The following is a 23,533-nucleotide window of genomic DNA, read 5'->3' on the forward strand; positions in this document are numbered from 1 at the left end:
CCTATAATAAAACACCTACAAGTGACTGACAACATACCACAATGATTATGCACATATTTTTGTGATGGAACAGACACTTCCAGCACGAAACAATACCAGGCCAAACCCTGATAAGATTTAAACAAAAATGAAATCGGCCCACAACAGCTATAAATAATCTTGAGCATATCACCATTTCAGCATGAAATTGTTTTGCTCACATTACAGGGAGATGCTCCCGTGCTAAAGAATAGAATTTCCAGATAAATTACTGAACTTTCCATTGCATAATTTTCTGTGCAAGCCAGACTCGTCTGATGCATGCATCTTAAAAAGTATAATTTCCGTGCTTTCACGTTTACTGAGTATCTTGTAAGATTGTATCTCACTTGAAAAATAAATGCACAGTCAGATAAGCAGCACCAGACATAGGAAAGAGGATTCTGTACGTGAACTGGGTACAGAGAGAGAGAGAGAGAGAGAGAGAGAGAGAGAGAGAGGTGAACCAGTGGAACAGGTAGACTACTCTACAGTATACTGTCCTGCCCTAGGTTCCTTTTGATGCCAGACCACAAGCACCTAATTTTGCACCCCACCCGCCCACCTGCCACCAGAGGGAGCGTGAACCATCGGCCTATATCCTTCGGCAGGAACGGCTGCAACAGATCACCTCGCCCTCTCTCCGTACTACTCTCCCTATTGAACTTAGAAGGGATCCGTCGCGGTGCACGGCGGGAAATGCTTTTTTGCTTCCCTTCGTTTCCTCTAGTCCGCGCGGGGTCGGGACTGCATTTCCCAGGAGGCGCCGCAAGAGGAGGTGGGTCACCTGACGCCTCACAAACTCCGAGCAAAATGGCGGCGCCCGTGATGCGGCGCTGCCGGGTTTGGCTCGGGGCTGGGCATCGCAGCGTCGGGAATGTCGCCGAACTGCGCGGCCCGGAGGGTCCGGTGGCCGCTAGCGCGCTCTGCCGGAGTGCGAAAGAGATGACAGAGAACCAGAAACGGTACGACAGGGAGGAGTAGTAACCGGGTTGGGTAGAGGAAGGACTCCTGCCGCATATTCTCGCTTCCATCTCTTGCAATGTTTATTTGTGCTTCATGCAGTTCGCCTCCCTAGGGTGATATTCTGCCTCCCCCGTTCGCTTCTCCCCCCCCCCCCTTTCACGACGCAGAGCAATTTTTAATCGTGACTGTCGCAAAGGTCTGGATAGGAGCGGTAGTAGAATAAGGTAGCTAACAAACCGCAATCCCTGCCCCCACCTCGCCCACTACTCCACAGAGACAAAAAGCTTGTTTCTCAAAGTTTAAAATAAAATGGAGGTTTATACAAATAGACTGAGGACCGTGTCAAAAAGTATACATTTCTTACCCATTTTTAAAAACCCAGTACTATGGGTTTTTAAAAAGTGCAAGTGTTCCTTTTACCAGTGGCACAAGTTTGTGGAGAGCAAAATGTGCAGCACCTGGCATACAGGAGAAGGTTCTTAACTCAATGGTAGAGCATGTGCTTTGCATGCCGAAGGTATTGGCTTCAAGTCTCCAGGAAGGACTGGGAATACCCCATTAGAAACCTTGGGGACCACTACCAATTAATGAAATTAGTACTGACCTAGATGGACTAATTGTCCAATTCAGTGTAAGGAAGCTTCCTATGTTCCTATGCATGCATCACAAAAAATAAATATACAGTACGTGCACATTGGATTATGATGTCTGTACATCTACTTCCTTCTTTTCCTATAACTGTATAATAAACGATACGTTTGGACGTTTGGAGCAGCCTTTAAATTGCAGTTTCAAGCACACATGAGAAACTGTTTCATTAAAATCAGCTTGTTGTGGTTTTTAAACTATCTACAATATAACAAAGAGTCTTGTGGCATATTTAAAAATTAAAATATAGGCACCAGTTTTTTTTGGACTAGAGTTTACTTCATCAGATGTGTCACCAGAGTATCATTCAGTCAATAAAGTCAACTCCAGTCCACAAAAGCTAATAAAACAATAAATTTGTTGGTTTTCAAAGTGCCATGAGAGTCTTAGCTGGTGCTGCAGTAGAAACCACAAGTGTGGCTATCCCTCTGGAAATTACACTAAGACAGACATCATGCCAAGATCATGGTGCCCTTTTACAGAAGGTACAGTTTGGGATTCCCACCCCACCCTGTAACCCATGGGTAGAAAAACTAAGGCCCGGGCCCCGAATCCGGCCCAATTGCCTTCTAAATCTGGCTCACGGACGGTCCGGGAATCAGCATGTTTTTACATGAGTAGAATGTGTCCTTTTATTTAAAATGCATCTCTGGGTTATTTGTGGGGCATAGGAATTCATATTTTTTCTCGAAAATATAGTCCGGCCCCCCACAAGGTCTGAGGGACAGTGGACCGGCCCCCTGCTGGAAAAGTTTGCTGACCCTTGTGTAACCTTTGTGGCAAAATATGCCATTTTAGTTCTACTGTTTTCTAAATACATGTTGTTCCATAATTTATTCTGTGAAGTTCTGTTGAATAAATATCCCAGGGATGGGGAACCTGTGGCCCTCCAGCTATTGTTGGATTTCAGCGCCTATAAATCTGAGCCAGCCTGGTCAGTAGTCAGGGATGATGGGAGTGAGAATCCAGTAACACCTGCAGGGCCACAGGTACCCCACCCAGATATATATCTTTTGCATCCTTTTCCCCCACCGATATGTTTTGAATTTAAGCGGAATAGTAACTTAAAACAATATTCAACAATAACTCCTAATTACTTTTCATAATAAATGAGATGAAAATGGGAAGCTCACTTTGTTTGAATAATTCCATGATAGAGAAACAGAACTTTGGTCTTGGTTGGTTTTTTTAAAGTGTTTTAATGTTTGAAAGAAGCACTATATTTGATGTATTTGCTTAGAGCTTTTCTGCTTTCCTAATCTCCAATCTTGATCTAAGTACTTCTGTCATAGCTACGGCGTAAGCTTGACTTCACCAGTGAAATATGATATTTGTGTCTTTTCTTTGTACAAGTCCAGATAATTACTTCCAGAACCTGTCAAGCGGTTCAGGCAGTAAAGGTGACTGTTCTCTTGCTCATATAAAGATTATGGATGTGAGAGCTGCAATTACTTTTCAGCAGATAGGAAGGTGCTTGTTCTTCCTGTTCAGAGAACCATCTCTTGAGTTGAAAAGATGATTTCTCTATTGCCAGACTACTGATGTTTATGCTAATCCAGTACTAATAGTGCTCTGTAGACCCACCTTTCCCAGCTTGAAAGTGACCATCTGACAGCATATGCATAATTGAATATGCCACCTGTCTGTTGGAGATTTCTCATACATAGAAGGATATCAATTAATATTTATTTTCTATTTCATATTCTCCACTGGGTACAAAATTGGATACCTGTCCAACAAACCCTTTCTGGATAAAATTAACTTCTCAAATGCACTTTAAATCGATGTAAGGCTTTCCGGATGTGGGTTTCTTTTTGCCTTCTAACATGCTGCTTTTTGTACAATTTTCAGCTGTTTATGAAAACATTTCACAACATCTTTCGATGTTCATTATACAGCATTTGTGGGCTTGTAGTGTGCTCCAGCATACTGTTGAACTCTGATACTTTTGACATTTGTATTCTCCACCACACCACACCCCAGCTGTTTTAGAAATTTGAATTGCATCAACCCAGCTAGTGAATATTTCTTTTGACTTTCTTTTAGGAATGTTCCCTGGGCAGCAGTGGTAGGCCTGGAAATTCATGCACAGATCTGCTCCAACTCAAAGCTTTTCTCTGGTTCACAAGTCCAGTTTGCAGCAGCACCTAACTCCTTAGTATCTTTTTTTGATGCTTCTCTACCTGGAACTCTACCTGTAAGTTTGAATTGAATGCTTATATTAGTATTGATATTCAACAACAAAGCCTGTCTTATCAAACAGGAACAGGCAGCCACCATTAATTCTTCAGGTTTTTAAGATTATTAAGAGTCATAATGTTTAAAAGGGATACTAGACGGTTGAAACACTTCTGTCTAAGAAGGAACAAGCAGCTTGCAATCTACATTGATTCCTTTTTGTGTAATCTTGCCTTTTAAAATTTGTAAACTAGAGGGCAGTGCCTCTTGTCTCACTTTCTTTTTTTTAAATATTAGTATTAGCTGTTTCGCCATACAATATTTGCCTGAAAAGCAGGATACAAATATAACCACTTCAAATAAATGACCATTATTTAACAGAGCACCATCCATGTTACATGTACTTATAATAAGCTTAATAACAAAAAAAAAGACAACTGTCCTTACAGCTGGCTCACATGCACTCCCAAGACTTAATAGAGATTGTTCCTTTGCTTCTCCTGCTACAACAGGGAAAGTAATATGGGTTTGGTTCTCTGGACTTGGTAGAGCCACTGACTCCACAGGCTCTGATTTTCCTTCAGCTTTAAACACTGCTAGCCTTTTACGGCAAGGTGGTGTTTCCCTGCTGCCATAGGAATCTACAACATGAGCTTCGGTAGTTTGCCACCCGAATGCTTACTTTGAAACTTGCCCTATGCCTGCAAGTGAGTGGAAGATTGTGAGCCTTCCTGACTGATTTCCTAACCAAAGTATAGAATTTGGCCAAGCAGTTTGAAATCATTGACTTATTTTAATACGCAAAATTAGGTTCTGGCCTTTTAGTGCTCCAGCATGTTATTTGGTGGGATTCAGTAAGATTGCCTCTGCTTGTGTTAATCTGTAGGTCTGTATAGAAACATAGGAAACTGCCTTACACCAAGTCAGACCATTGGGCCAGCTAGCTCACCTTTGTCTGCTTGGCCTACTTTTCCCCAGTCCTCACTGGAGATGCTGGGACCTTTAGCATACAAAACATGTGCTGTACTGCTGAGCCATGCCCCTCAACAAGAGACTGGCATCTGCTGCAATAAGATTATTGGATATTGAACAAGTTGCATGTGGAGAGAGATACTGCTAGGTGTGGCCAATCAGCTTTCAGCATAGTGTAGTATTGTTATATTCCTTATTTTGGACAGACTAAGTACGCATGAAGAAAAAGCCTTAAACCTACTGGGTGGTATCCAATGGTGCCTTTTGCCTTTGCATAAAGTGCTTCCATTCACGTAAGTTGGGACACCCCCATCTTCAACCGTCTCCCTCTAACCCAATTAAGCCAACTGTTCTCTCCCTTCTAGTTGTTAATGATAGTTGAACCCAGAATGGGATACAGCAGAGAAGGCTGCAGTAAGTAGGAGGGATTGGCAAGAAATTGGTATCATTTTCAACAAACCCTTTCTGGATTTAAGGGCATAAATGGATAAAACCCATTGATGGTTTTGTTGTACGTGTATGGCAGTTAAATGTAGTTGGACCTCTTGTGGGAAGCAAAGATGACCTTTCTGCTATTTTTTATTTGTAACGGAGCCCATGCTATACAAATAAAAATTCCTGGATGCAGCTCTTGATGTGTCTTGTAGCAGGGTCCTGGGTTATGACTGAGGAACACCCATCTGAAGTATTGTAGAGCTGTTGTCCATCAGAATTGCCTACATCAGGCAAAAATGAGTGTGTGTTGTGGTACAGTGTATTTTTGCTGTATCTATACCAATAAAGTTGTATGTTGTGAGCTACCTTGGGAGGGTTAATCCTGATAAATATAAACATACATAACACCTTAGAAGTGCCTAGATAAATAAATAAAGCAAAATAAAGTTACGTGTGAAGATTGTCCCTAAGCACACATGGAATATGTGTGAGGGCAGCCTGCATGCATCTTGCCATATTCTTCTGGATTTCTGTACATTTTAAGTAGAAATGGTTCTTCCTTTTACAGTTGTTCCCTAGTGAGAAATCTTGAGCCTAAGCTGAAACAGCCTTCCTTTGAGATAAGAGCTCCTGATTAGTAGTCAGCTTGATGGCTAACCTAATGAAAAATTCGTGATCTGCTCTTGTTCACCTCCAGCAGAGGCTTTTATCTGTGCAAGGAGAGGGAAAGGGAAAAATATATTTTCCTTTACAGTTTTTGGTAGATAAGTTGAAAGTGGATATTTAAAAATGTTAGTACTTGAGTGTCAGAATGTGATACGGAATTCTATTTTTATTTATTAGTATTACTGCTTCATAGGTTTTATTTTATTTTACGGTTTTAGGCAAGAGTAATGGTACCTTCCTCGTTTTAACAGGGTACTTTAGTGTGCATGAACATCTTAATGGTTGCACAATTTAGTTAATGGAGTATTATTCCAGATGTGATTTGGCATCTGTTTTAGGCTTAAAATTCTGTCTGCTTTAAAGTTAACAGATGGAAGAAGTAGTCCTTTAGATACTTTAGTTGCATATGAAAATTTCAGTTGTTTTAAACACAAGACTGTTTATATTTATGCAGTGATTGCCAAACTTTCTTGTAGCAGATTCATTTTCCCAGCACTGTTGAAGGTTGGAAAACAGGCACCAGGAGATCTTCTAACTAATCATCTGTGGGGAGGACTTTTGGGGAGGTGAGCATTAAAAGCAGTCATGCAGGTGAGGAATTGAGACTGATGCTGGGAAAGGTGAGATTTAACACTTTACCTGCATCATTGTCCTACTCTAGATCCCTCATTCAAAGCTATTATCCCTATAGGAGGGGTGGGTGGTGAGAGAACATACATGATGCATCTCTTCTGCTTCGAACTTGATTGTACTATCAGACAGACTGAAACAAAATGGATAACTCAAGGACACACAAGAAGAGATTGTTTTAAGTGATTTTAATGCCTTTAATGTTATGTTGTTTTACTTTATATGGGTGTTACAGATAGGTAGCCGTGTTGGTCTGCCATAGTCAAAACAAAACAAAATCCTTCCAGTAGCACCTTAAAGACCAACTAAGTTAGTTCTTGGTATGAGCTTTCGTGTGCATGCACACTTCTTCAGATACCGTGTATCTGAAGAAGTGTGCATGCACACGAAAGCTCATACCAAGAACTAACTTAGTTGGTCTTTAAGGTGCTACTGGAAGGATTTTTTTTTTTGTTTTTATATGGGTGGTTATCTTGGGAGGCATTTTTGCCAGAAGGGCAGCCCATATGTTTAGCTACAAATCTCCCCAAAAGTTATACAGCTCACACAGAGATATATGCCCACTGGTTGAGCATTAGTAGCAATGGTACACTGACAACGCCTGATGCACACAAAGCTGGCTGCATAGGGTTGGGGCTTGCATCCAGTTAGGGAAGATGGCCTTACACTTTGGGCTCTTTCAAAGAGGCAAATGGCCCCTGTGTGGCTCTGGAGTTCACTGGTGTACTCTTCCTAAAACCTGCAAGAAAACAATTCCTAATTACCACCTCACCATCCCACTAACATTCCGCATTAAAAATATTTCTGAAATCCTAGTTTTAAAGCTGGCACAGTGCATTTCTTGAGAGAGCGCTACAGATTGGGGTGTCTCCAGCTTGAATTTCGCTATACCATGAAATTAATCCCTTGTTTGGCTACACTTTTACCAAGTTGGCTGTTTTGCTTTTTAAAAATTGCATATGGCCACTGGGCATTTGCTGGCTGGAGAGTTTGGTCATTCGTGCCATGAATTTGATGTTCCTGCTTGAAGTAGCTAGCAGGGTCTTTCATGAAATGGGTGTATAATATTTAGCCAGCTTACATCTACTCACTTGGTTACTATGAATTTTATATTGATTTCAACTTCAGTAGGTGCCAAATGAGGTCAACACTGAGACTTTTGCAATCCTAGTTGTGTGCCAACATTTTTTATAGCTGGGGAAAAGTTAAACCAGGAGAGTGTAGAGCTTAATTATTTTGAACCTGAAGTTCCATATCAATAGTTAATTAATTTAGATTAATCTGCCACCTGGGGAATGATGTCTACAGCTGAACGTTGAGGAAGAATCATTTTGTTTACTGGAAAAGGTCTTGTGTCTGCAAAGGGATTTTTTGTGGTCTTCATTATTCTGTACTACAGTATCTAAATATTTCTTTGATCTGTCTTAAATTAGTTTTGCATTGGCAGAATAAAAAATAAAGAGCACAGTTCATTATTAACTTTGGCAAATCCCTTATGTAATTATTAATGGCACCTCATTTGAGGTAGCAAGGGATTGAATGTGATGGGTTATTTATCTGGAAGAAGGATCCAGCCCATTCACTGAACTAAACCAATACATGCACATTGATGATTAGCACTGAGAACATCTCTTTTTCCAATTTGCGCTTTTAATGCAGGACTGCCTTTATTGAATTTCTCTTTTCCACAAACGCCAATATTTGAGGGCTTTATTATGCAAGAGCTGCTTTCTAACAACACAGTTGTGGTAGATTAGTGAATCAATAAACTTGTAATAGCTCCTAAACATCTATATTAGATTTAAGTTTCCTTTTTTTTTTTGGTGTTTTAGTTTTTTTCTGTAAAACCATGGATTTTGGGAATCCCAAATTGGAAGTTCATCCAGTTTGGAATTAAAGATCTCCTCTCCTCTCCTCTCCACAGATACACAAACACACTCATTTGGCATTAAGCTACATTGCCAGAATAACCCACTGGCCTATCCTAAACACACACGTGTATAAACAATTGCATATTGTTGTCCTTCTTTTCTTGTAGGATCAGTATAGCAGCTGCCCAAATGTGCTTGCTTGTGCCACTAGCAGACACATTGTTTACATACCTTTTACTGCTTACTTCCCCCCAAATTAATAAATCATGGTTCCCAGGGTTGTGTGCTGTTGGTGTGGAAGCACTGTTTTCACTGAAACCCACACAAGTGGTCAGAAGCTTTCTGCTAAGTTCTACATAAGTTTTACCCTTTAAAACTCTAGAAATACTTTTAAATAGAACAGTAATGAAACCCAAGTGGCAAAAAGAAAGGCTCCAGTTTCATGCAGATACTTAAGATAGCTGAACAGTTAAAAACCAATGTAAAATGCCAGGAGAGAGACAATTATGGATATTCTTTTATTTTGTAGAAGAGAAAATTTACAACTGACACCAGAAACACTTCCTGCATAGGAAACTATTATTTTGACACTAAAACAATTTAATACTTCAACAGTGTTGGCAATCTCTCATTTTGGTCTACAAGTCAGGACTAATTGGATCCCGTTCTGCTGCTCTTTAAACATTTCTGCTGTATTTTACGCATTTTTATTTTAGGCTCAACAGTTTTCTCAAATGTATAGCGAACACCCAAGAAGCCATACCAGTTACACAAAAGGTTTAACAGCATCCTAGTTTTTTGTTTGTTTGTTATATGCCATCTTTCCTTCAAGTGTATGTATCTCATTACCTTATTAGATTCAGATTTTGGGTTTCTTCTGTTATTGTTTAGTCATTTAGTCATGTCCGACTCTTCATGACCCCATGGACCAGAGCACTCCAGGGACTCCTGTCTTCCACTGCTTCCCGTAGTTTGGTGAAACTCATGCTGGTAGCTTCAAGAACATTGTCCAACCATCTCGTCCTCTGTCGTCCCCTTCTCCTAGTGCCCTCCATCTTTCCCAACATCAGGGTCTTTTCCAGGGAGTCTTCTCTTCTCATGAGGTGGCCAAAGTATTGGAGCCTCAGCTTCAGGATCTGTCCTTCCAGTGAGCACTCAGGGCTGATTTCCTTCAGAATGGAGAGGTTTCATCTTCTTGCAGTCCATGGGACTCTCTCAAGAGTCTCCTCCAGCACCATAATTCAAAAGCATCAATTCTTTGGCGATCAGCCTTCTTTATGGTCCAGCTCTCACTTCTATACATCACTACTGGGAAAACCATAGCTTTAACTATACAGACCTTGCTTCTAGGACTGAGTTAATTCTAAAGCCAAATCATTGAATTCCTTGGGGCAGGGGACTAAGACTTGACACATATCATAGCCAAGTAGTATATATCTCAGGAAAGATTTGGAACTGTGCATCCTATTTACAGACTGGCTTTTTGTTTGGAAAGGGCCATTGCTCAATGGTAGAGCATCTGCTTTGCATATGCAGAAAATCCCAGGTTCAATATTCGGTGCCACTGGGTACGGCTGCGAAAGTCTAAAACCCCAAAGAACCACTGCCAGTCAGTGTAGACATTATTTTATTATATGGACCAATGCTCTGACTAAATACAACACAGCTTCTTACATTTCTACACGTTGACGCTCCTGTCCTAGAAAGCATGGGCATTACATCCTCCATGAAGAAAGCCATGGCAGAGGGGAGGAGGAAAGAAAATGTTTGAAGTGGAGGAAGTTCCTTGCAGAACAGCAATAATTTATTCATCTTGCTATTCCAGACAGTTATACTATGATGGAGCACAGAATAATGGCAGTTCAGCTGCCATTTGAAATCGGTGACAATAGGCACACTTTGAAGCTCCATATTAAAGGAAGCTTGGTGATTTCTTTCCATTTAATTTAAGGGAAGGATGGAGAACGTATGGCCCTCCGGATACAACGGCAACAGCGTTGGACCATTGACCATGTTGGCTGGGGCCGACAACAGAATTGGAGCGCAACAACACCTGGAGGGCTGCAGGTTCTCCACGCCTGACTTAAAGCTGTATTAACCTGGCCTGAACAAATAAAGACCCATGTCCTTATATTAGAAGAATTTTGGAAATCTGATTTTGAGCGTTATCAGATAGTCAGTCTGAGCGTCCCCCTCCCCTTCCACTCCAGGATTTGGAAGGTGAGTTGGCACATAAATAAATTGACATCCCTTGGCATGAGAATGGAGAGTAGGGCCATGCCCACAACATACACTGAAAGCACTGTTATCCCTCTGAGAATCCTGGAAACTGTACTTTAAGGGTGCTGAGAGTTGTCAGGAGACCCCTCACAGAGCTACAGTTCCCAGCACCCTTAACAGCTACACTTCGCAGAATTCTTTGGAGGAAGCCGTGCTTGATAAAACTGCTTTAAATACAGTGGTTACATATGCTTCAGGTTACATACGCTTCAGGTTACAGACTCCGCTAACCCAGAAATAGTACCTCGGGTTAAGAACTTTGCTTCAGGATGAGAACAGAAATCGTGCTCTGGCGGCGCGGCAGCAGCAGGAGGCCCCATTAGCTAAAGTGGTGCTTCAGGTTAAGAACAGTTTCAGGTTAAGAACGGACCTCCAGAACGAATTTAGTACATAACCAGAGGTACCATTGTATATGGTGTGAATATGACCTAGGTTTTGACACTGGATTTCACTTTTATTTATTGCATGTTGTGAGGCTTATCTCAGGAATGATTTTGTGCAGTGTCAGAAATTACACTTGCTTGCCTCTTACCCTCTGTGTATCCACACTTTTCCTTGGTCTTTCAAATCCAAATGACACAAAGAGAATGCTTGGAAAGATGTCCCATGTTGCTGTGGTCCTCACTTGCCTTCTGAAGCACCTGAGCTTTACTGTAGCACTATAGGAACCCCTTCCTGTGAGTTGGCTCTTGCCTGTTTTTCACTTACATCAGTAGCTGGCAAGGGTGGGAACCAAAACCTTGAACCTGAGCTGTGCCATATGTTCAAAGCATGTTTCTATCCCTGAGCAGCAGCTTCCACCCCACTCACTCTGGCATGGGAAGATACTCTTTTGCATAAGGCTCCAGCGTTTTGCTGCTGAGGCTGAGCTTCCCACGCACGAAAAAGACGGATAATGCTTCTTGAAGGCAAGCAAAGTGGAATGTGCGTTGTTTAAAAGGCAGTGTGTGGGAGAGGCATTTGTTTCATACTGGGTATCTGAGTGAAGTCATCTGTCATGTTTCTTTAGGTTCTCAACAGGAGATGTGTAGAAGCCGCAGTGATGACGGGCCTTGCGCTGAACTGCACCATAAACAAGAAGTCCTTGTTTGACAGGAAACACTATTTCTATGCAGATCTGCCTGTGAGTATGTATTGAGCTTTGTCCCTCGGCAAATCGGAAGAGGGGCAAGCCTGGAGAACTGATGGGGAAAACAGGCTGGGAGAAGAGATGGTTTTTTGTTCTCTGCCACTGTTTTGCCCATCCAAGCACTGAGCCCTGATGAATAGGCAGCTGTAGCCAGGCTCTTTCTGATTGAAGGTGATTGTCCTGATTGCTGACTGCAGTCCTGCGCCTCATGTTTCCAATGGCTTTGGATAATTAAATTGAGAGAAGGCGCTGCTAGGGCCAGACTTCCTCTATTCCCTCTAATTGTCTGTTAGGGTTAAGACAAACAGTCTGATATTGATCTTTGCGTTTGAAACGAATGTATTACAAATCTGCATTATGGTCCTGTAGACATCACAGGCATTCGTTCTCGTTACTTTAAAGGATCTGAAATGCAACATCCTGTTTTTACATGTCGCTGATCGCAAAAGCAAAGGAAGAAGACTTTTAAAAATCATGCAGTATTACCTGCTGATATTACAGATGACGCTTATATTAGGACCAGACTTGATTTTCAAACGTAATGAGGCAAAGCTCAGATCTAAAGTCAAACCCGTCCATTCAAATTCATCAAACAGTCAGGATTTATCGTTTTAAATTTTAAATAGGGGCCTTTGTTTTTCCTTAAAGCCACAATTGTAATGCTAAAGATCCATTATAGTTTTTCTGCTCTCTGCAGAAAATCCCTGCATCAGGAGTAGAGAATCTCCAGCCAGCCTGTGCCCACCTGGCCATTTTGGGGAAGCCATGACCCACCTAATATCATGCATCCATTTGAAGAAGCAGCTTGGATATGTGCACTGCAGTGCGCCTTCAAACCTCCATTTTGTGGAAGTTTGAAGGAATAGCACAAGGGCTCTTTGAAAGCCCTTTGTAAACATTCCTGTGAGCAGTGTGGGTTGTTTACTGTTTGAAAGTCCTGCCAATATGGTATTCAGAGGGCAGCATCACCTGATATCACTATAAGGTGAGGTGATTGACAAGTGGTTGGCCTCACCTACTTGGCAAATTTGGCCAGAATAGGTTCCCTGCTACTGCCCCAAATTCTGGGGATGGGATGCAATGGCAGGGAGGGAGTATCTCCTTAGAAGTGTTTAGCAGTGGTGCCCACCCTGTGGGACGCCCTCCCTTCAGACGTGAAGGAAATAAGCAGCTATCTTCTCTTTAAAAGACATCTGAAGGCAGCCCTGTTTAGGGAAGTTTTTAATATTTAATGCTGTATTAACACTTGATTGGAAGCCGCCCAGAGTGGCTGGGGAAACTCAGCCAGATGGGCGGGGTATAAATAATAAATTATTATTATTATTATTATTATTATTATTATTATTATTATTATTAGTAAGAAAACCCTCTAATAAGTTGCTGTCATTGTTGACTTCTACACCTGTATAAAAACCTTTCAAGGTAGATTAGATCAAGAGACAGAGGTTGCCAAAGGTCACCTAGGCCAAACTAAACATGATGTGGGAGATCTCTAATCCAATCACCTGGCCTTTATAAAAGTATAAAATCTGCCATGGGGAAGGGTTGTGGAGCTGGAGAAAAGGTGTTTAGCCTTCCTTGCTATTCTGTTTTCTCAGTCAGAACTACTGGTCCTGAGGCTGATGAGGGCTCCATTGGGAAGAGGTGCAGTATGCACATGCAGAGACCACAAGTGGTTTTTAGCCTAAAAACAACGGGGGGCGGGAAGCCATGTAGTTCCTCTTAAACCTTAACAAGTGGGTGGGGGATCCATGATTGTCTACTTTGACTGTTGCAAGTTTATATGTGAGTGGGAATTTGAAAGTGTGTTCGTGGTACCGTATACAAAGACCGTATGAAAATAAACAACAAAATTCCATTCTGGGTGTTGATTAAAGAGAGGTTGACTGCCAATTCTGTTTGTTATTTTTTGAGCATTTTAAAAGGGGTTCTGCTTGTGGTTCAACTTGAAATAGAAGAACCGTCCAGCCATTCATTAGGGTTTGGAGTTTCCCTTTGAGGTTCACACACACAAGCCTTAATTTTAGCCAGGGCTCCCTATAATTTAGCCCCACAATCTATATTCAGTACAATCACATATGACACACAAAAGGATAATAAAGTATTATTACACTGTAACAAAACAATAGAAGTCACATTTTGTTAGCTCAAAACACATGCAGTCTGCCCCTTTTCTCTTGCCATACAGTGTGTTAAGTGTGCAATGCCCAGTTTGTTACGAGGGGGAAATGGAGTAGAACACTAACGTAGGGTGTGACTTATGTGAAGGGGAGAGATAGCAGGCGGGAGAGGATACTTGACCCTTCTGTCAGCCAGTTCAATCTTACTCCCCAAGGTTGTTTTTCTCATGCAAAACTGCCATAAGCTAGCATTATCAGAGCCTGTAATGAGATTCATAGTTTTATTACACATGTAGATAAGATAAATGCTACTTTGGAGATCTTTGGACGGTTGGATATGAAAAATGGGGCTTCAGATAGAAAATGGAATGCCTCTTTCTTCTTGTCACTTGTCATCTGTTAGGTTTAAAAAGTAATCATTTTAATGGGGAATGGTGGAGGGGAAAGCAAAGGGGAAAGATTACACTGAGTCTTTAATGTGTATTGCATGAATTTGTTGTTAATAATTGCTTAGAGAAGGGCCATCTATTGGAATATAAAGTTGATATACGACCATTTTAAAATTGTTGATTGCTACAATGTTAAATGCAGGCTGGCTATCAGATCACTCAGCAAAGGCTTCCCATTGCTGTGAATGGGAACTTGTCATACTTTCTGCGCATGGGGAAAAACCAGAATGAAATGGTAACCAGGAGTGTGAGGATCAAGCAGATACAGTTGGAGCAAGACAGTGGAAAGAGTCTTCATGATGATTTAAGGAGCCAGACCCTTGTGGATTTGAACAGGGCAGGTAGGTTTGATACTCTATGAAACTATTATTTGTATTTTTTTAAAGGAAAAAGGCAGCAGCATTCTGTGCTTCTGTCTGAGGCTGTCAGTGTTACCTCCTGATTCAAGTTGTTCTACACACACAAACACAAACACAAACTGAAAGGCTGGCTTGGTCAAGGCAGCAAGAGAATGCCTTTCTTACAGCTGGTCTGCATGTCTGGCAGTAAATCCAGGGATGGGACTCTGGATGATAATTGTGTTTGCCATTTTCTAAGGTGAAAGGTGAATCTGGATTCTTCATACACGCTCAGGCACACACAGAGAGAGCTTTTCTTCAAGCCCAGGTTCTTCCAGCCAGGAGTGTGAATGGAAGAATGTGGATTTAGACATGAACTGAATGGGAAAGTGTGAGACGACGGATTGATACAATATATTGAGTGTGGCACAGTATGGCCTAGATGCTGAACCATAACATCTCAGCCCACACATACACGCTGAGGTTTGTTGGGGAAAGTTTAAGCACCTTCCACCTGCTGGGTCTTGCTGCCAATTCTGTTTTTCAGTGGCCTGTGCTGCCAGGCCTGATTATTTTTTTAAAAAAATTGCCAAACACAATAGAGAGGAATTGCTGTCTCTGAACCTTCTCCTAGCCCGAATTAGGAAGTGTCTTGGCAATACTATGGGTCGCTATGACTTTGTTGAATTTTATTACTTGATGAATTTGTTCTCGTCATTTGCTTTTATATGCCAATGTGTTTGATGTTATAGTGATTGCAATGTTTGTTTGTTTTAATGCTACTGCGATTATTGTGAGCCTCTTTGTGCTCAACATTTGTTGCTGGAAAAGCGGGATACAAATATTAAATCAACTCAACACTGCTTTTGAGCTGTCTGCTTTCGCCTTGAAAAATGTTGGACCTCGTTTTTTCTCTTGGTGATAGAGGGAAATGAGCGTTCGTGTGCCGGTTCTGCAGATCCAAGTGTTTTGACAGTGATTAAATAATAAATGATTACCAGTTTCTCCTCACACAAAAGCTTAAGCACTTTTCACGTGGGCTCTTCTTTTTTAATGTCTGATCTGTTTACATGAGATCAAAAGCTGCTGCTCAGAATTTCTTGTCTGTCTCTGGTAGGAGTTGGCCTCATGGAGGTTGTCATGGAGCCCGACATGTGCTGTGGGGAAGAGGCGGCTGCAGCAGTGAGAGAGCTTCAGCTTATCCTGCAGGCTCTTGGGAGCAGCCAAGCAAAGATGGCAGGTAGAGACCTAGGAGGGCATGTTTATCATTCCTCAGCTGTAATTTTCCTCTCACAAAGGCACTTTCATGGCATCTTACTTACTTTGCCTTCCAGCTGCTTATCGTTCGGTATTGTTGTGGTGCCGTGTTGTGTTTTGGTTTCTTTTTTCCTTCATCAAAATCTTCTGATTCTGAATTAAGGTCACTTGCGCCTCTGGTGCCCAAGAGGGGCCCAGCTGCCTCATCTTCAGCTCAGATTCTTTTGTACTCCTAGGCCTTTCTAAATTTTACATAATAAATCTTAGCAGGAAGGGAATGACTGATGGCTTCTGTGCTGCTTCTCCCTCCCCCCTCCCCTTCCCTGCTTGCCTTCCTTCCAAGTGATGCTGTGATGCAGAATCTTTGGAACAACTGCAGTTGCAACCCGACTATTAATCTCTGGGCTCACCTCAGCTATCTGAGAGCGATCCTGGCAGGGTTTGGAGGGAGGATCAAGCGATGGGGGGTAGAAGTGGATGTTTGATATCAAACACTTAACATGGTAGGGTATATGCGTGTGTGTACATATACCAATTGCATGTTAGGATTCGTCCAGCACCTCAGAATTCATTCTGGATCAAGGTCCCCACAAACTACTTATAGTGGAGTGCATGAAGAAGCACACTCATACTCAATTATATTGTTTGCATCTTGTCACCTCCCCCTTTCCTTCATACTCTCGCCTTTGCATGCAGCCTCACAGTTGCTGAAAGCAGCAATAATTATTTAGGAGGAAACACGCTGTCTGCTGTGGGCTCTGTGCTTCTGAACAGTGGACAGCAGCTTTGCTTATTTCTGCCCCTCCTGTTCAGAAATCATCAGCAGAGAAAAATTGTAGCCACTTAAATAGGGCAGCTGCCTTCCCAATAAACCATCAGAGGGGCATGGAGTGGGTGGTGGCGTCTGCCACTCCTTGGCAGTTTACTTGAGGTTTCCATTGCTGTCTGCTGCCTTTCCCAACACCAATTCCTCTGCTTACAGTTGCAATAGTTCCTGCTGCTGATGGTGTCAGTTGCTTCTAAGAACTTTTTCAGGAAAGCAGCCTTACCTGGAAGAGGTATCATTGATTTTTATCCTTTTTTATGATTTATTTGTTTCCATTTGTTTCCTGCTTTTGTATTGAATGGTGCCCAAGGCATCTTTTTAGGTATTCTTTGTGATGGCTTCTTTTTTTATTTTCAACACTTAACTGAAGTACCAAGCACCCATAAGCCTTGACATGGAGCATATTCCTTAAGATATAATTTTCAGGGAATGCACATTAATTTGCATCCCTTTTTTCCAATGGTGGATTTTTGGCTGTGAAATTCTTGTGGGGCTTGCACCATTTGCTCCTCTGTCTGCTAGTGGTATTTTTTTCCTGCAGTCTTATCAGATTCAGCCACATTCATTTTTCAGCCAGTGATACAGAGGCTACTTTTGTATTATCTGAGCTATTTCTCATTGAGGATAAGTTTGCCCCTTCCTGCCTTATCTATCTTCCCATTGAGTGTGGAGACAAAGGCTGAATTCAACATCCATCCTTTCAGTAGCAAGTACCTGCAGTGTGCCTAGATCAGGTACATGACTTCATTGCAAGATAATCGGAAAAGGTGAAGGCATTTGGGGGGAGATGCTAGCTGTCTGATTGCCATGCCGTGCCCTTGGGTCTAGGAGAGTCTCCAGGAGGAGATTGAGCACATGGTTTCTACCTACAAGAGTGGGACTTTGAAGTCAACTAAAAATGAAGGTGAAGGTATGACCTGTCAAAGGGTAAGCAATAAGTAGTTCATCTGCAGCTAGGAGTCTAAGAACATGCAATTGCTTAATGGACACTTAATCCAGAAAGAGCATTGTGATAATGGACATATCAGAACTACAAATGAGCTGTGGGCCAAGGGAACAGGTAGTAGAGATTCACTTCCACTCAATACAAATACAATTTCAAGTCTTAGGGAATGCAGGCAGAGTTTCTGTTACTCTGCAGTTTCATTATTGCCGGGTGGAATTTGGTCCTGGGCATAGAATATCTGACAATATTTGCCTTTTTTTAAAAGAGAAATATTTCTAGTCCTCAGGATTTGGGGAAATGTACTTACATATAGCTCCTGCCAACCTAGCAGTTCGAAAGCACGAAGTGCAAGTAGATAAATAGGTACCGCTCCGGCGGGAAGGTAAACGGCATTTCCGTGTGCTGCTCTGGTTCGCCAGAAGCGGCTTAGTCATGCTGGCCACATGACCCGGAAGCTGTACGCCGGCTCCCTTGGCCAATAAAGTGAGATGAGCGCTGCAACCCCAGAGTCGGTCACGACTGGACCTAATGGTCAGGGGTCCCTTTACCTTTACCTTTACTTACATATAGATATTTTGTACAATCATAGGAGTATGAAATGTGTCTCAAGGACAAGATGCAGATTTTTTTGTTTGGTTGGTTGGTGCTGTGTTTGGGTTCCTGCGCTTGTGAAATACATACGCAACCACAGAATTGGTTGTGTATAGAGCTCTCAATATAAGCAAGAGGTCCAATGGCTTCAGTCAGTGATGTTCAGGCCTTCTGTCTTGAGGAAACCCTTTTCACATTAAGCCTACCGAGGAGCTCCTGTATGTGTTGGCTCAAGAACATCTCCAGATAGGCCTGCCTGAAACTATGTTGAGTGGACAATACTGAGCTAGGTGAAACTTCGTATCTTCTTTTATTAATAAATTAGCCAATCAATTTATTGAGCCAATCAGTTTCTTGAGCAGTCTAGCTCTCTGACAAATGTGCTTGTTTGATAGATGTGCTTGCAAACACAAGTTTGTTGTATCCATGCTTTTTCATACTTCACACTTACAGTATACATACTTTACTATAATGTAAAAATCGTCATGTGTGAAGTATGCCAGAAGCTGTTGATCAGAGGAGAAACAGATCCATACCCACAACTAAACCAGCAGCATGCAGTCATCCATCATTCTGGCAATGAGATTTCCTTGCATCCATGCAGTGTTTTTTTTCCCCTGGGGGGACGCAGGGGTATGCATGCCCCTAAACATTTTGTGAATATTTGTAGTTTTTTCCATTTACTGTATTTACAATGTGAACTATAAAATTGTGAAAACAAAAAAAAATTCCTTCCAGTAGCACCTTAAAGACCAACTAAGTTAGTTCTTGGTATGAGCTTTTGTGTGCATGCACACTTCTTCAGATACGAAGAATCTGAAGAAGTGTGCATGCACTTGGCACATGGTATCTGAAGAAGTGTGCATGCACACGAAAGCTCATACCAAGAACTAACTTAGTTGGTCTTTAAGGTGCTACTGGAAGGAATTTTTTTTGTTTTGACTATGACAGACCAACACGGCTACCTATCTGTAACTATAAAATTGTGATTTTCTTGAGTCAAAATGAGAGTACCCCCTAAACATTTTTAAAGAAAAAAACACTGCATCCATGTACATGTGCTTTGTGAGAACACCTTGAAAGGAAGGGCGCTGTCCTCCAGCACTTTTCCTTGCCTAGTGTTCTTCACAAAAATATAGAATGGGAGCACTTGTGTCTTTGGAAAGTGCCCTTGAGAAGACTTAACTCTGGCCGGACAATCAGTTTTTATCCTTTACAAATGCAATTCCTGTGCTGTTTACTGCATTGTGTAAATATCCAATATTTGCTTCGCTTTAAAGGGCATTAACTTAAGTGTTGATAAGAAGGAAGATGCAAAAGTGTGTGTTCTGTGTCATTTAGCGGGATGGCATTTATTGGGGAGGGTGTTATATTGGTTGCCAGACTGTTAGATACCTGTTTTTAAAAGGATGTGGAAAAGCAAAGAATAATAACTCGAAAAGGCTGTTGTGGTGTTTCTACCCCAGCTTTCTCTTTAGCAGGAGATTGCCCTCTGCATCACTTTCTACAGGGCTATATGTATGACACTTTTTGGCAGCTGGGAAGGCTTCGAAATTGTATTTGTGGCAAAGATTACAGTTCCTTGCAGGGAAGGCAAAAACAGATTTCTGACACCTGTCCTTGAGGCGTAAATTTTCAAGGACACTTCAGTAAATCTGCCCTGAGCAGTAATTGGCTTTGTGACAGAGCCATGTGAACTCCTCAAATGATAGTTTCATACTAGACAAAAGCCATATTCTCTCTTGACGTTTTGTGGTTTCACTGCTTGCCGTTAGGGACTTTGGTCAGATTTCTCTTCTCTTCCCAGGGAGGATCATCAAAGGACCTTCATGTACAACTATTAGTTTGGTTAAAACCTCAAGAAACAAAGTCTGATTAAAGGAGGTGTCACATTGCACAAAGTTTGCACAGTAGATTCCAAATGTTGTGCCGCAGTTCTCTGTGCTATGTAGTCTTGCCAGGAATTTGTATCTGAGCTACAAAACCTTAATGGGGGTCATGTCCTCTATTTTGTTTATTTAAAAAAATAGACTATCGCTGCACAAGTCCCATATGTCTCTGAAGCAATGACTTGAAGTCTATTCAAAATGAGTCTAGAAGCTTGGAAATGATGTAAGAGCTTCATTCCATTTGATTTCTGAAACGGTTGGGTATTCTCTCAGTTGCTTCTGTGTCTTAAGATGGATGCATCTGCTATCTTGAGAGGGATGTCCATGTGCTTGTTTCACAGATAAGAAATGTCGACTTGGGACAAATCTCTAGAAGAGATTCCAGTGTGTGTATGTGTGTGTGTTGCCCCTGACAGAACTGTCAATCACTTCTTGTTAGATCTTCAGGTGTAGAAAGATGCAGGCATAAAGGAAGAAATGGCCCTTTGATTCTCTTCAGGGACAGATAATCAATGTCCCTGTCCCAAACTTTTTATTGGAAGCCCTGTACAAACCACTTGCAGATAATGTGGGATTAATTCTATTTGATGAAATCTCATTCTACTGCTGATATCTCTTTAGAGGGTCAACTGAGAGTAGATGCCAATGTATCCGTGCATCGCCCTGGAGAACGTCTTGGAGTGAGGACTGAAGTGAAGAATATCAACAGTGCCCGATTTCTTGCCAAGGCCATAGGTAAGTGAAGCACTTCCTCCCAAATGAAAATCTGGACAGGGAGTTTGGAATCCCATGCCAGAAAAAAACCGCATCAGTTTCTGTTACTGGGCAGGTTATGCTAATAATATATACAAACCTGCTACCTCTAAGTTGCATGCATTGTTTTGATGTTTCTAGCCTAGCTGAAATCCATCCTTGTGAACTGTAATAATGTGTCAAAACAAAAAAAATTCCTTCCAGTAGCACCTTAAAGACCAACTAAGTTAGTTCTTGGTATGAGCTTTCGTGTGCATGCACACTTCTTCAGATACCATATCTGGTATCTGAAGAAGTGTGCATGCACACGAAAGCTCATACCAAGAACTAACTTAGTTGGTCTTTAAGGTGCTACTGGAAGGAATTTTTTTTGTTTTGACTATGGCAGACCAACACGGCTACCTATCTGTAACTGTAATAATGTGTCTTTGTGTTAATAGCGGTCTCTGTGTGTAGAAACCTTTGGCTTTTGTGTGAGTGGGGTGCTTCTTTTGCCCCTGGCCACAGATGGTCTAGAAATATAGTGATTGGAACGAGCCTTTGGGGGAGGAGACCTTGACTGGGAACATAACTTCTTTGCTGCCTTCCTTGTTTGGAATGGCTGCTTGTACCATCACTTCTGTAATCAATAGGACCAGGTGCCTGCAAACTACTTAAACGGTACTTAATTGGCTGAAATGCAAGCATGCTGGTTTAATTTGTTCTTCTTAATTCTGTTTTCCTTGTTTTAAGTTATTACCTTATATTGCATGTTAGCCCATTAGGTGTGCACACATGCATGAAATGTGGTGTTATAATACAGGGAAAGTATAATTTCTTGGTTGGCAATTGATTGGTGGGTTTTTGTTAGCAGGGCCTCCTCTGCAACAAAGAAAGCAAAATGTAATGGCTTACTGTTTAGCCTATGACGGTTTTAGTTCCATAGTAGCACGGCCACATTCTCTTAGATGACACAAGAGATGCAGTGTGGTGGTGGTGGGGAAGTATATGAGCCACAGAGAATGTGCATCTGCAATGTGATTGTCACATGAAGAGGCGGATGCTGCTATGTTTCTATGCAAGAGAATTATTGGGCTCAGAATAGAGAAAGGGAAACATGGGAGGGAGCCTGAATATTGTCTAGTGGAACCCCCTACAATGCAGGGGTATACATACAGTGGTACCTCGGGTTACAAATACTTCGGGTTACATGTTTTCAGGTTGCGGACCACGGGAAACCCGGAAGTACCGGAAAGGGTTACTTCCGGGTTTCGCCGCATGCACAGAAGCGCCAAATCGCGTCACGCATTTGTGCAGACGCAGTGCTGCAGGTTACGAACGCTGCCGGTTGTGGACGTGCCTCCATCACGGACTACGTACGCAACCTGAGGTTCCACCGTACATCATTTTGTTCGTATGCGTCCTTTACATAGATAAAACCATGCTCAGGGCCACTTACAACATGGGGGGAAAACCATAATCACAAAACGTAACAAAAATAGTCATAAACAATCAATAAAACATCAAAAAGTACACCACCAAATTGCTCAGTTTCCACATAAATCATAGTAAGATCTGAAACAGATACTCAAAAATAGTAATATAACAGCAACAACCCCCCACAACAAAACCTCCCAAACAATACCTCAGCCCAAGAGTCTGTTCAACAGCCTAAGCTTTTGTAGCTGGAGTCAGTCAGAGCCGCACCCTCCCAGGCCAGGTGGGGAAGCATGTCAGAGGGCATGTCTTCCAGGACTCAGTCAAGATTTATGAGTGCCACTATATGTTAGAGGAAGAGCTATAGCTCTGTGGTAGAGCGCATGCTTTTCATACACAAAGGTCAGTCTGTGGCCTCTCCAGGGAGAACCAGAAGGACTCTAGTTTAATCCTGGATTGTCACTGCCATGTGGACCAGTGGTTTCACTTGGAGTAAGGCAGATTTATTATATTTCTGTATATGTGGGTTATTTTTGCATCTTGGGGTGAGTCAAAAAACACAGAAATTGCTCTTGATCTCCAAAAGAAATTAGTCCAACAAAGGCCCTTTTGAATAAAGGTGGAGATAAAAGTGTGCAGTCAGTCTTAGTCTGTATGAGAGCAGAATTACCGTTTCAGCTGTATGACTTCAGGGTGTTTTAGAATGGGATTGTGTTGAAAATTTATGCCTTCCAAAAACGGTATAAATTAAATGTCAGAAAGCAATTCAGTTTATTTGTGATTCTCTAATATTTCTGTTAGGCTTACTTTGGCATTGATAAATGTTTTAAAGTGTGTGTCTCCCCAACCCAACCCCCCCCCCTCCGGTTTGAAAATTTAAAATAGGCAAAGGTGCATCACAACTAAGCTTAATTTATTTATTTTGTTAAGACTATGAAATACAAAGGCAAATTGAAGAGCTGGAGAATGGAGGAACTATTTTGAATGAAACCAGAGCCTTTGACTTTAAACGTGGGTAAGTTTTTCATTCTACCATTGGGGATTGAAGGCAGCATTATTAGCCACAGAGCCATCCTGAACATATCTGATGCTTTGTTCCTAAACAAAATCATTTTGAATTATGGACCCATGGCCTCTTCATACAGCCACTGGACA

General features: G+C 41.8%; 1 protein-coding gene across 6 annotated transcripts in view; it reads left to right on the forward strand.

Moving 5' to 3' along the window:
• Positions 1 to 757: 757 nt before the first annotated feature.
• Positions 758 to 23,533, forward strand: part of GATB (glutamyl-tRNA amidotransferase subunit B) — a 64,462-nt gene continuing 41,686 nt past the window's right edge. For 4 of the 6 annotated variants that reach the window (XR_014568072.1, XR_014568073.1, XR_014568074.1 and 1 more), the window contains exons 1-7: positions 796 to 983; positions 3,679 to 3,829; positions 11,674 to 11,787; positions 14,505 to 14,703; positions 15,818 to 15,940; positions 20,831 to 20,944; positions 23,309 to 23,393. Coding sequence is in view for 2 of the 6 variants with exons in the window: in XM_083755739.1 (XP_083611865.1) it covers positions 832 to 983; positions 3,679 to 3,829; positions 11,674 to 11,787; positions 14,505 to 14,703; positions 15,818 to 15,940; positions 20,831 to 20,944; positions 23,309 to 23,393 (938 nt within the window). In the remaining 4 variants the exon portion in view is untranslated. Of the gene's footprint in view, positions 984 to 3,678; positions 3,830 to 11,673; positions 11,788 to 14,504; positions 14,704 to 15,817; positions 15,941 to 20,830; positions 20,945 to 23,308; positions 23,394 to 23,533 lie in introns of all 6 variants that reach the window. The other 2 variants (XM_083755739.1, XM_083755740.1) reach the window with 2 other exon arrangements.

The sequence above is a fragment of the Podarcis gaigeae genome (genome assembly GCF_964106915.1).
Source record: "Podarcis gaigeae genome assembly, chromosome: 9".
Classification (NCBI taxonomy): Eukaryota; Metazoa; Chordata; class Lepidosauria; order Squamata; family Lacertidae; genus Podarcis; species Podarcis gaigeae.